Source organism: Symphalangus syndactylus, chromosome 8, assembly GCF_028878055.3.
Source record: "Symphalangus syndactylus isolate Jambi chromosome 8, NHGRI_mSymSyn1-v2.1_pri, whole genome shotgun sequence".
Lineage (NCBI taxonomy): Eukaryota > Metazoa > Chordata > Mammalia > Primates > Hylobatidae > Symphalangus > Symphalangus syndactylus.
In genome coordinates, this window is record NC_072430.2 from 28,277,310 (window position 1) to 28,291,323 (window position 14,014).

Genomic DNA, 14,014 nt, shown 5'->3' on the forward strand with positions numbered 1-14,014 from the left:
TAAACTTCCCAAAGATTATCTCTTTCTTTCAGTGAGTATAAATGTAAGTTTTGTAAATATAAAGAAGACTTACATTTGCCTCTTCACCCTGTATGCATTTGATTGAAATTCTTCTATTAAGGAGAAATTTTGTCTGTAAAGAGTTTAGGTTCATTGTTAGGAGAAAGATTCTTTCATAAGTCTAATGTCTATTATAATGGGACCTATAGAGAGATGTGAGAGGTACTCACTTAGGTATCTTTAGATTTTGAAAGTATTTCACTATTAGAATGCTAAATATAACTATTTAACAAATAAGCTATCCTAAATAAACAGTTGAGGGTAAATGTTGAGGGTTGGGGAACTTTTGTTCAGGACGATTTGAATGTGATTAGATGTATTTTTCCTTCATCCAAATTTATCAGCAATTGGGGGATTTTTTTTTCTCTTGGGGATTAAAAAAAATTGATGTAATAAAACAGGATCTTTTACTATAAAAGCTACCCACAGGTTTGTGTTTAAATGATATTCCAGTCACCTACAAGTTGTGTGACCTTGGGCTGATAATTTACCCTCACTGTAAATGAGGAGAATAAGAATAAATATATTATTTAGGATATAGGATCAAATGAATTGATATTTCTAAAATGTTTATAAGGATAGCACATAATAAGCATGTAAATGTTGTTATTCTATTTTCATTAGTTTTGCTAAACATTATTGTGCTTTAAAGCTTACAAAATAATTTGAGACTTTTTCTTATCTGATCCTCACGAGAACATTGTGAGGGTACACGGTGTCTTTATATTGGCCATGTAACACACTTGAGAAAACTGAAAAACACGTAGCTTTGCTAAGATTACAAAAGACATTGAGGCGTATGCAGAAAAAGTAAAATTCTCTCTTTTTAATGATATTATGAGTATATTGAAGAAATGTAGACAAGAAAAAAGATTATTAGAAGGAAAAGAATACAATTCTATAAAGGTAATTTACTAATTGAGTAGTTATTGAACAATGCAGACTGAAGTGTTAAAAGACTGGCTGAGCAAGTAGACATGGCTAGAGTTGTCTACAAGGGAGAAGGAAGAAGAGTACATGTCTTGAAGGATGGGTAGGAACTAGATACATAAAAAGACAAATATTTCATGTAGAAAACAACATGGACAATTGAAGAAAATGTGAGTATAGATCAAGGACTTATATATTTCTTCTGTCTCACATCTAAAATATAAAAGGTACAAAATTAACTTCAATTTAGGAAGATTGGAATTATTGACACAGGATATTTTGGGTGCCACCTTGCCAGCTGGAGACCTCCATGGCTGGCAATGCCCCTGTCCAGGGCTGCACTGGGCTCCAGGCTCGCCAGGAGGTACCCTGCCCACTTGGCCTGGCAGGCTGCGCTTGGCTTACACTCTGGCTGGATCCCACATTTGCTGCAGGATCCATGCTCAGCCCGTGGCTGGGCTGGGTGTGCTGTGACCTGCTTCTGCCTTGGGCATTGGCGTCTGGTTGAAGGGAATGTGGTGGCACCTAAAAAAGTTGGGGACTTCAGCAACCCTGAAGCCCCGAAGGGGGTGTTACAGCATGTTAATAGCTCTTTCAGTCCTGCCTAATAAACGGGGGCATATGGTGCCCAGCGGCTCCCCCTCCTGTTGCTTGTCAAGTAGGAGGGGAGTGCTACAGGGTTACACCTCTGTCTGTACTCACTGGTGAGTTCCGAGTTCTTGTCCCACATCCAAGAAGAAAGAGGTTATACTGACAGCTGGCAGGTGAGCAAGGCAAAGAGTTTTATTGAGTGACAAAACAGCTCTCAGTGGAGAGGGTACCCGAGATGAGCTGAAGTCAGGTAGTCTCCCCGCCCCCAACCCCCTACCCAAAGGTGGGCAGTCCCCAAATATGGCTGAGTCTGGAGCTTTTATGGGTTCAGAATGGAGGATTGCATTCTGATGGGTTTGTGAGTATGCAAAAAAGGCTTTAAAAAGGCACCACTCAGAGATGGGCACAACACTATAAAAAACCAATTAGGGAAGGGTAAATATGTGTAAAGTAGGTGAAAGGTGGGGATCAATCAGAGGAAAGTGCACCAAATGGGAATAGACGTTTTCAGTTGGTCCGTGGATTTATCTGAGACTTGCAGCTTGGCTTTCAGGCTTTAAACTGTTTTAGGTTTGAAGGTTGGATTTCACCGGGACTTGCCCCTATCTGTGTAGGGATTTGTCTGCCTCCTGCTGCTACCATTATTACAGCATTATATATTAAATACAATTTACTTTTTACTAGGTTTGTCTGTAAGGAGTGTGTGTTGGCGAGGTGACCACATTCTAGTTGGAACACAGGACAGTGAAATTTTTGAAATTGTGGTGCAAGAAAGAAATAAACCTTTTCTAATTATGCAAGGGCATTGTGAAGGTGAACTTTGGGCACTTGCTGTCCATCCTACTAAACCTTTGGCTGTGACTGGAAGTGATGATCGTTCGGTCAGGTAAGCAAATTATAAAGTAATTCCATAGGCTGGAATGTATCCTTAGATAAACATAAAGAAAACATGGCCAGGCGCCGTGGCTCACGCCTGTAATCCCAGCACTTTGGGAGGCCAAGGTGGGCGGATCACAAGGTCAAGAGATTGAGACCATCCTGGCCAACATGGTGAAACCCCGTCTCTACTAAAAATACAAAAATTAGCTGGGCGTGGTGGTGGGCGCCTGTAATCCCAGCTACTTGGGAGGCTGAGGCTGGAGAATTGCTTGAACCCAGGAGGCGAAGGTTGCAGTGCGCCGAGATCGTGGCACTGCATTCCAGCCTGGCAACAGAGTGAGACTCCATCTCAAAAAAAAAAAGAAAAAATACTCCGATTAAAACTTTATTAGCTCATGGTATAAGAAATGAACATAAGTAGTAAGTACTGAAAATTAATAGAATTATTAGTAATATTTTTTCTTACAAATATATGATATGGAGTTTGTTCCATATCAGAATCAGAATGTACAGAACTACCTCCTTCTTTTTTTTTTTTGAGACGGAGTCTCACTCTGTTGCCCAGGCTGGAGTGCAGTGGCGCAATCTCGGCTCACTGCAAGCTCCGCCTCCCGGGTTCACACCATTCTCCTGCCTCAGCCTCTCTGAGTAGCTGGGACTATAGGCGCCCACCACCACGCCTGGCTGATTTTTTATATTTTTAGTAGAGACAGGGTTTCACCTGGTCTCGATCTCCTGACCTCGTGATCCACCTGCCTTGGCCTCCCAAAGTGCTGGGATTACAAGCGTGAGCCACCGCGCCTGGACACCTCCTTCTTTTTAACAGGAATACAATATTTCACTGCATGGATATACTGTAATTTATTCAACTAATCCATTACTGATGGAAGATTAGTTTCCTCCAGTTTTGTGTATTTTAGAAATACAGGGCTTGCAGTGAATATCATTATACATTTGTCATTTTCTACATGTGTGAATATCTCTGATAAATGTTTAGCAGTAGTCAAAGGATGTGTGCATTTTAAATTTTGATAGGTAAGGCCTTACATAGAGGCAGCAACAATTTATACACCTATTGTGAATATATTGCCAGTGCCTGTTTTCTCACACCCTTAACAGAACTAATTATAATCCCAAAGGGTGAAAAATAATACCTTGTTATATTTTGAAAATATGTATTTCTCTTTTATTTAGGGTTGTTGAGTATGTTTTTATATGTTTAGAGGACATTTTTTTCTTTGACCTGTTCAAGCTCTTTGCCTATTTTCTATTAGTTCATGGATCTTTTTCTCTACTTGATTTTAAATAAGATCTAATGATATCTGTTTATGTATTAAAGAAATTAGAAACCTTGTCTGTGATAGTGGTTCTCAAAGTGTGGTTCCTAGATGAGCAACGTCAGCATTACCTAAGAATGTGTGAGAAATGCAAATTCTCAGGCCTTTTACAGGACCTAATACCAGAGCAATTTGTGATTTCAGAAGCCTTCCAAGTGACTACGATATACTCAAAAGTTTGAGAACCCCTGATCAATTTTAGGAATTGAGATTTGTTTCCCCCAGTTTGTCTTTTTTTCCCCCGATTTCATCTGTAAATATTTCCGTTTGTACCTTTAAAAGGTATCTCAAACATCACCACAATACTGTTATCACACAGTGTTCTGTATCTAGCTAGTATAGAAATTCCAGATTGTCTCATAAAATATTTTTATGATTTCTTAAAATCAGGACCCAAATGAGCTTCATATATTGCGTTTGTTGATATGTCTTTTCAGTCTCTTTTATTCTACAGCTTTCTTCCTTCCCTTTTTGTTCTTCTTACAGTTTATTCAGGGTTTCCCACATTCTGGTTTTGGCTAATTGCATACCCATAGTGTGTTTTAACATAGTCTTTGTATCCTGTATCCTGTAAATTGGTAGTTAGATTTAGAGGTTTGATGAAATACAGTTATGAATTTTCAGGATATTTCCTAGGTGGTAGTGTACTCCCACTTGATGGTATGTAATGTGTAGTCTCTGTTTTTTCTAGTAGCAACCATTGATGATTATTGTCTAGATCAGTATTTCTCAACCTTTTTTCATTGTCACTTTCTTACATTTTTTTCTTGATCACACCCTCTCTTTGAAATTTTAAGACCACAGACAACTGTGTATCTCTTTTTGTATTGTGGCCCCTTAAGAGAATGCAAACCATTGTAATATTTAAGATATTTTACCCCTAAGAATTCATTTTTACCCCCTTTCAGTAAATATTGCCCCGTTGAGAATGCATGGCCTAAATCTATCATTTTAATAAGAGTTTCAAATGGTGGCATTCTAATACTTACATATATCACTCATTATTCATTTGTTAGCTGTAATATTTCTGTAAAGAGAATTTCTTCTCATCAATTATTTGTTTATCCTGGCTATAATAAAGGCAGAAAAGTGCTTAATTCTTTCCTATATTTACCAATTTTAAAAAGTTAGGTGGTTCCCTAGAATCCTTTCTATAAACTTTCCACATTTCTTGCCATTTTTTCTGTGGGGTTGTTGATCTTTTTCTCCTTTACTTTTAGCAGCTCTTTATATATTATGGATGTTAACTCTTTGCCTATAATGTAAATTGCAAGTAATTTCAATAGTTTGTTACTTGCTTTTTTTTTTACTTCGTGTAGGTTGTTTTAGGTAAGCAAAAATTCTTGTTGTTGTTGTTGTTGTTATTTTTTATATAGCTGAATTTATCAGTATTTTCTTTCATGACTTCCAGGATTCTATCATAGAGAAATCTTCCCCAAAATTATTTTTTAAGAATTTTCAATATATTCTTCCAGTACATTAGTGGTTATGTTTTTATGTTTAACTCCTAATCTATGTAAAGCTTCCTTTAGTGTAAGGAGTAAGATGGGGAGTCAACCTAATTGTTTCCAGATAATTATTGATGTTTTTCATGGTACGCTAATCAGTCATGCCATTTACTGTCATTGTGCCAGTCTATTTTTGGGGGATGGGAGATGGCATAGGTCATATGTCTGTAAACCTACTGTGGTGGCTGCACCTCACTCTGTGCTCTGCTAGGAACTATTCATAATCCTTTCATTGTAGAACTGCTATTAACAAGTGCCACCGAGCTGCTGCCAATAGGACAGTTGTTTCTTTAAAAAGTAATTGTTCAGACTACTGTTTCTGTTATTGGTGGGCAATTTATTTGGAATAAAACAACTTCCAATGAAAACAAGTAAAGATATTAGTTAAAATGTCAATCACCTTAAAAGCTTCAAAGAACTGACAAGATAGTGAGGAGCTATCCAGCCAATTTGTGAAAGAAAATGGGCATTTATGGGCATTGTGCCAAAGCCGCTTTTTGCCCCGAAGGCATTTTTCCTTTGGGTAAACTTGACCTTTGCTTATGGCTTTGTCTTGGAGCACAAGGGACAGACAAGACCCAGCATTTGCCAAAGAAGGATAGTCCAACGTATGCTGCTAAAGCTATAAATTAAGCTCCAAAAAATATCTGCTTCAGATTTGTGTGGGAATGGAGACCTCACTTCTTGTTTTAAGTTTTGATAGCACAGAAGTATATAAAGCAGCTTGATATTGTTATTCAAATAGCATTAATTGTTCAAATGACTTTACCACAATGTAAGTTTCACATTACATTGTACTGCTTTTGCCTTATAATTTTAGGATGAGTTCATTAGGTAACAGTATTGAGTCTTCAGGAGAAGCTAATTTCCAAATCCATTCAGTGTTTAATAATATCACTAGAACCCGGGAGGCAGAAGTCGCAATGAGCTGAGATCGCGCCACTGGACTCCAGCCTGGGAAACAGCGAGACTCCGTCTCAAAAGAAAGAAAGAGACCAATTCTTCATAATTCAGAAAAATTTCAATCTTGGTTCTGAGATCAGAAAATCACAACAAAACTTAACCACTGCTAAGCCATTTAACTGCTGTGTTAGCGCAAGTCAGGATTTTCTGCTTCTGTATCTGGCAAAAATTCACAGAGCTGAAAATGGCCATACTGCCCAAGGTAATTTATAGATTCAATGCCATCCCCATCAAGCTACCAATGACTTTCTTCACAGAACTGGAAAAAACTAAAGTTCATATGGAACCAAAAAAGGGCCCGCGTTGCCAAGACAATCCTAAGCCAAAAGAACAAAGCTGGAGGCATCATGTTACCTGACTTCAAGTTATACTACAAGGCTATAGTAACCAAAACAGCATGGTACTGGTACCAAAACAGAGATATAGACCAATGGAACAGAACAGAGCCCTCAGAAATAATACCACACATCTACAGCCATCTGATCTTTGACAAACCTGACAAAAACAAGAAATGGGGAAAGGATTCCCTATTTAATAAATGGTGCTGGGAAAACTGGCTAGCCATATGTAGAAAGCTGAAACTGGATCCCTTCCTTACACCTTTTACAAAAATTAATTCAAGATGGATTAAAGACTTAAATGTTAGACCTAAAACCATAAAAACCCTAAAAGAAAACCTAGGCAATACCATTCAGGACAGAGGCATGGGCAAGGACTTCATGTCTAAAACACCAAAAGCAATGGCAACAAATCCAAAATTGACAAATGGGATCTGATTAAAGAGCTTCTGCACAGCAAAAGAAACTACCATCAGAGTGAACAGGCAACCTACAGAATGGGAGAAAATTTTTGCACTCTACTCATCTGACAAAGGGCTGATATCCAGAATTTACAAAGAACTCAAACAAATTTACAAGAAAAAAACAACCCCATCAAAAAGTGAGCAAAGGATATGAACAGACACTTCTCAAAAGAAGACATTTATGCAGCCAACAGACACATGAAAAAATGCTCATCATCACTGGCCATCAGAGAAATGCAAATCAAAATCACAATGAGGTACCATCTCACACCAGTTAGAATGGTGATCATTAAAAAGTCAGGAAACAGCAGGTGCTGGAGAGGATGTGGAGAAATAGTAACACTTTTACACTGTTGGTGGGACTGTAAACTGGTTCAACCATTGTTGAAGACAGTGTGGCAATTCCTCAGGGATCTAGAGCTAGAAATACCATTTGACCCAGCCATCCCATTACTGGGTATATACCCAAAGGGTTATAAATCATGCTGCTATAAAGACACGTGCACACATATGTTTGTTGTAGCACTGTTCACAATAGCAAAGACTTGGAACCAACCCAAATGTCCATCAATGATAGACTGGATTAAGAAAATGTGGTACATATATACCATGGAATACTATGCAGCCATAAAAAAGGATGAGTTCATGTCCTTTGTAGGGACATGGATGAGGCTGGAAACCATCATTCTCAGCAAACTATCTCAAGGACAAAAAAACCAAACACCACAAGTTCTCACTCATAGGTGGGAATTGAAAAATGAGAACACTTGGACACAGGAAGGGGGATATCACACAACGGGGGCTGTGGTGGGGTGGGGGGAGCGGGGAGGGATAGCATTAGGAGATATACCTAATGTAAATGACGAGTTAATGGGTGCAGCAAACCAACATGGCACATGTATACATATGTAACCTGCATATTGTGCACATGTACCCTAGAACTTAAAAGTATAACAATAATAAACATTAAAGCAGCTGTTATAACTACAAAACATAAATTCACAGAACTGACAGTGGTTAAATCCACAGGAGCAAATGAAGTTCACCATTAATGCTATTGGTTAAAAAAAACAAGAGAGAGTCTTATTTTTTTCTTTGCTAAGTACGTGCTAAAGAATAATACAATGAATAAGCACAGGCTTTAAACCCCTTACGTTTTCATAATCTGTGTAAATTTCTTTAAGCCATTTTTTTCTATACATACTTTTTTCCCACCATCAGTTAGTTATAATTCATCTTAGCAGATTCCAATTTAGGTTGCATTGAATTAGTGTTTTCTCAATGATTTTGAATAAATTCTTGTCTGTAGTTGTTTCGTGCAGACTATTCATAAAAGCAAATTCTTGTCACTTCACACTTTGCGTTGACTCCCCAAATAAACAATTGAGTAGTACCTGTAACATCTGTTAACTCATGAAGAATCAAGGAAAACCACTCAAAATTATTTGTTGTGTTTTTAAACTAATTATTGGTAGTGTTCCCAATATTCTCAACTTTTGGAGCAACTGTTCTCACAGAAAGGCTAACAGTCTTAAACAAGTCTGTTTTCTCTGGACATATTTCTTAAGCTGCTGCAATTCAAAATGATTTAAGTAATTCATTACCAGTAAGTAGCTTTCCTTGCTTGGCTAACAAATCAACCACTCAGAAATTTACTTCTCTTGCACCCTCATTGTATTTTTAAATTTGTGAATAACTTCTGTGATGAGATATTCTGTTTTAAATTTTCTAATTTTTCTGAGCTTTCTTATGAGTTGGAAAAATTGTGATGAGTACTTAGTCTGATAATGTATATTTGTATCCTTTTAGCACAGCTACAGTGTCATTGCATAATAAACCTAATGCTTTGCCATCTAATTCAATAACAGTATAGTCCATGCTCCATTGTGCCTTAAAAATGTAACATTCTAAGTCCAGTATGAATATACATTGGTAAACGAAAATAATAACAAAATGTCACTATATGGTAATACAGATAGCCCTCAAAATTCTGTCAAGTTGTAACTGTGTCACTGAAAATTGTAATGTACTGAGGAGCAGTCCAAAGTGATGAGAGTGTATCATCTCTTTCCCAGTATCTCAACTCTGCCTCTGTAGTGTGATACAAAGATAGTATGTAAGCCATAGACAATACATTAAAAAAAAAAAAAAAAAAAAGACCGAGTGTGGTGGCTCATGCCTGTAATCCCAGCACTTTGGGAGGCTGAGGCAGGTGGATCACATGAGGCCAGGAGTTCAAGACCAGCCTGGCCAACATGGCAAAACCCTGTCTCTACTAAAATAGAAAAATAAGCTGGGCATGGTGGCACATGCTTGTAATCCCAGCTACTCAGGAGGGTGAGCCACGAGAATCACTTGAACCTGGGAGGCGGAGGTTGCAGTGAACTAAGATTGCGCCAGCACTCCAGCCTGGGCGACAAAGTGAGACTCTGTCTCAAAAAAACAAAACAAAACAAAACAAAAAACCAAATAAGTATATGCCTGTACTTCCATAAAACTTTATTTACAGATACAGAAAGTAGAATTTCAAATAATTTTCTTGTGTTTCAAAATTTTATTAAAACATTTTTTTCAACCATTTAAAAATGTAAAAATTATTCCTAGCTTTCAGACTGTACAAAAATAGGCAGCAGGCCTGGTTTGGCCCACAGGACATGGTTTGTTCTCCCTTGTAGTAAGAGCGTAGAATGTCACCAGCAAATATCATATTTAATGTTGAAGTATTGAAGATTTTCCTTTGAAATCAGAAAAAAGACAGTTACGCTCATTTTCACCATTCTGTTCAGCTATAGACTAGAAGTCTTGGTCAATATAGTAAGGCCAAATGTATATGTGTATAGCATATATATGTGTATATATATATGTACAGATACACGCACACAGATTGGAAAGGAAAAAACAACTGCCATTCTCAGTTGGTTATATATATATATATGATGTGTTTATATATATATAGAAAAATCCAAAGATGAATTACTGGAATTGAAAAGAGAATTTAGCAAATTTTCTGGATATGAAAACAATATAAAAAAATCATTTTTCCTATAAACTAGTAACAATTTTAAAAATACTATAAAAGCATTTAGAAAATCTTAGTTTTGCTGATCTTTTTCTAATGTCTTGGGGGTAGATGCCTATTTGTTAAATTTTAGCCTTTGTTTATTTATAATGTAGTTATTCCTTGCTATTTTTGGGGGAGATTACTTCCAAGACCCCCTGCAGATACCATAATCTGTGGATGTTCAAGTCCATTATATAAAATGATATATAATTTGAACATCCTCCAAAATACAGTTACTCCTTGAACAACACAGGTTTGAACTGCATGGGTCCACTTATAGGTGGATTTTCTTCCACCTCTGCCACCCCTGAGATCGTAAGACAAGCCTCTCTTCTTCCTCCTCCTCAGCCTACACAATGTGAAGATGAGGATGTAGACTTTTATGATGATCCACTTCTACTTAATAACAATTATATTTTCTCTTCCTTATGATTTTCTTATGTTTTCTCTAGCTTACTTTATTGTAAGTATACAGCATTAGTACATATAATGCACAAAGTATATGTTAAACAGCTGTTTGTGTTATTGATAAGACTTCAGTCAACAGTAGGCTATTAGTAGTTAAGTTTTTGGAGAGTTAAACGTTAGACATGGCTTTTTGATGGCATGGGGATTGGTGCCTCTAACCCGTGCATTATTCAAGGGTCAACTGTACTTTAAATCTCTAGATTACTTATAATACCTAATACAGTATAAGTGCTGTGTAAATAGTTGTTATACTATATTGTTTGGGGAATAATGACAAGAAGAAAAAGTCCACATGTTCAGTACAGATGCAACCATCATAGGCCTAACTACATTTTCCATCCATGGTTGGTTGAATCTGTTGTTGCAGAACCCATGGATACAGAGGGCCAATTGTATATGCATTTAAAGCTCCCAAAAGTTCCTCCTAAGTACTGTTTCAGCTATATTTCACAAGTTTTGATTTTAAGGAGTTTTATAACTTACTTCAAAATAGTAACAATTCATTAAGAGTTCATCTTTGTCTTTGTCTTTTAGATTATATGGAAGTATAATTCTTAATTTTCAAACAATGGGTATCTTCTAGTTATCTTTTTTGTTGTTGATTTCTAGCACTGTAGTCTGGAACAGATTCTGAATTTGGATAGTTTTAAACACTAGACTATATGTACATAAGGATATATACATAGGTGTGTCTACACACACACACTCTCTCCCTTTGGTCAGGGTAGAAATAACCTAGCTAAAAGTGAAAGAATCAATGTTACTACATTGTTTAAAAATGCATTCTATTGGTGAGTGCGGTGGCTCACACCTGTAATCCTAGCACTTTGGGAGGCCAAGGCAGGTGGATCACCTGAGGTTGGGAGTTCGAGACAAGCCTGACCAACATGGAGAAACCCTGTCTCCACTAAAAATACAAAATTAGCCAGGTGTGGTGGTGCATGCCTGTAATCCTAGCTACTTGGGAGGCTGATGCAGGAGAATCGCTTGAACCGGGGAGGCGGAGGTTGCAGTGAGCCGAGATCACACCATTGCACTCCAGCCTGGACAACAGGAACAAAACTCCATCTCAAAAAAAAAGAAAAATCAAGGTTTTTAACTTCTTTGCCATGGGTTCGAACTTCCTCCTTTAGCTCAGAGTAGTTTGATCGTCTGAAGCCTTCTTCTGTCAACTCGACAAAGTCATTCTCCGTCCAGCTTTGTTCCATTGCTGTTGAGGAGCTATTTTCCTTTGGAGGAAGAGAGGTGCTCTGATTTTTAGAGTTTCCAGTTTTTCTGCTCTGTTTTTTCCCCATCTTTGTGGTTTTATCTACCTTTGGTCTTTGATGATGGTGACATACAGATGGGGTTTTGGTGTGGATGTCCTTTCTGTTTGTTAGTTTTCCTTCTAACAGTCAGGACCCTCAGCTGCAGGTCTGTTGGAGTTTGCTGGAGGTCCACTCCAGACGCTGTTTGCCTGGGTATCAGCAGCGGAGGCTGCAGAACAGCGGATATTGGTGAACAGCAAATGTTGCTGCCTGATCATTCCTCTGGAAGTTTTGTCTCAGAGGAGTACCCGGCCGTGTGAGGTGTCAGTCTGCCCCTTCTGGGGGGTGCCTCCCAGTTAGGCTACTCAGGGGTGAGGGACCCACTTGAGGAGGCAGTCTGTCCATTCTCAGATCTCCAGCTGCATGCTGGGAGGACCACTACTCTCTTCAAAGCTGTCAGACAGGGACATTTAAGTCTGCAGAGGTTTCTGCTGCCTTTTGTTTGGCTATGCCCTGCCCCCCAGAGGTGGAGTCTACAGAGGCAGGCAGGCCTCCTTGAGCTGCGGTGGGCTCTACCCAGTTTGAGCTTCCCAGGTGCTTTGTTTACCTACTTAAGCCTCGGCAGTGGCGGGCACCCCTCCCCCAGCCTCGCTGCCACCTTGCGGTTTGATCTCAGACTGCTGTGCTAGCAATGAGTGAGGCTCCGTGGGCATAGGACCCTCCGAGCCAGGTGCGGGATATAATCTCCTGGTGTGCCGTTTGCTAAGACCACTGGAAAAGCACAGTATTAGGGTGGGAGTGACCCAATTTTCCAGGTGCCGTTTGTCACCCCTTTCTTTGACTAGGAAAGGGAATTCCCTGACCCCTTGCACTTCCCAGGTGAGGCGATTCCTCACCCTGCTTTGACTCACGCACAGTGCGCTGCACCCACTGTCCTGCACCCTCTGTCCGACACTCCCCAGTGAGATGAACCCAGTACCTCAGTTGGAAATGCAGTAACCAAAACAGCATGGTACTGGTACCAAAACAGAGATATAGACTAATGGAACAGAACAGAGCCCTCAGAAATAATGCCACATATCTACAACTATCTGATCTTTGACAAACCTGACAAAAACAAGAAATGGGGAAAGGATTCCCTATTTAACAAATGGTGCTGGGGAAACTGGCTAGCCATATGTAGAAAACTGAAACTGGATCCCTTCCTTACACCTTTTACAAAAATTAATTCAAGATGGATTAAAGACTTAAATGTTAGACCTAAAACCATAAAAACCCTAGAAGAAAACCTAGGCAATACCATTAAGAACATAGGCATGGGCAAGGACTTCATGTCTAAAACACCAAAAGCAATGGCAACAAAAGCCAAAATTGACAAATGGGATCTAATTAAGCTAAAGAGCTTCTGCACAGCAAAAGAAACTACCATCAGAGTGAACAGGCTACCTACAGAATGGGAGAAAATTTTTGCAATCTACTCATCTGACAAAGGGCTAATATCCAGAATCTACAAAGAACTCAAACAAATTTACAAGAAAAAAACAACCCCATCAAAAAGTGGGCGAAGGATATGAACAGACGCTTCTCAAAACAAGACATTTATGCAGCCAAAAGACACATGAAAAAATGCTCATCATCACTGGCCATCAGAGAAATGCAAATCAAAACCACAATGAGATACCATCTCACACCAGTTAGAATGGTGATCATTAAAAAGTCAGGAAACAACAGGTGCTGGAGAAATCAGAACACTTTTACACTGTTGGTGGTACTGTAAACTAGTTCAACCATTGTGGAAGTCAGTGTGGTGATTCCTCAAGGATCTAGAACTAGAAATACCATTTGACCCAGCCATCCCATTACTGGGTATATACCCAGAGGATTATAAATCATGCTGCTAGAAAGACACACACACGTATGTTTACTGTGGCACTATTCACAATAGCAAAGACTTGGAACCAACCCAAATGTCCAACAATGATAGACTGGATTAAGAAAATGTGGGCACATATACACTATGGAATACTATGCAGCCATAAAAAGGATGAGTTCATGTCCTTTGTAGGGACATGGATGAAGCTGGAAACCATCATTCTCAGCAAACGATTTATCGCAAGGACAAAAAACCAGACACCACATGTTCTCACTCATAGGTGGTAATTGAACAA

The 14,014-nt window shown here is 38.7% G+C and overlaps 1 protein-coding gene across 5 annotated transcripts in view; it reads left to right on the forward strand.

Annotated features, from left to right (window-relative positions):
* The window catches only part of EML5 (EMAP like 5), a 185,202-nt gene that overhangs the window by 38,199 nt on the left and 132,989 nt on the right, over positions 1-14,014 (forward strand). For all 5 annotated transcript variants that reach the window (XM_055288479.2, XM_055288480.2, XM_055288481.2 and 2 more), the window contains exon 7: positions 2,266-2,467. In XM_055288479.2, coding sequence (XP_055144454.1) covers positions 2,266-2,467 — 202 coding nt within the window. The remainder of the gene's footprint in view (positions 1-2,265; positions 2,468-14,014) is intronic.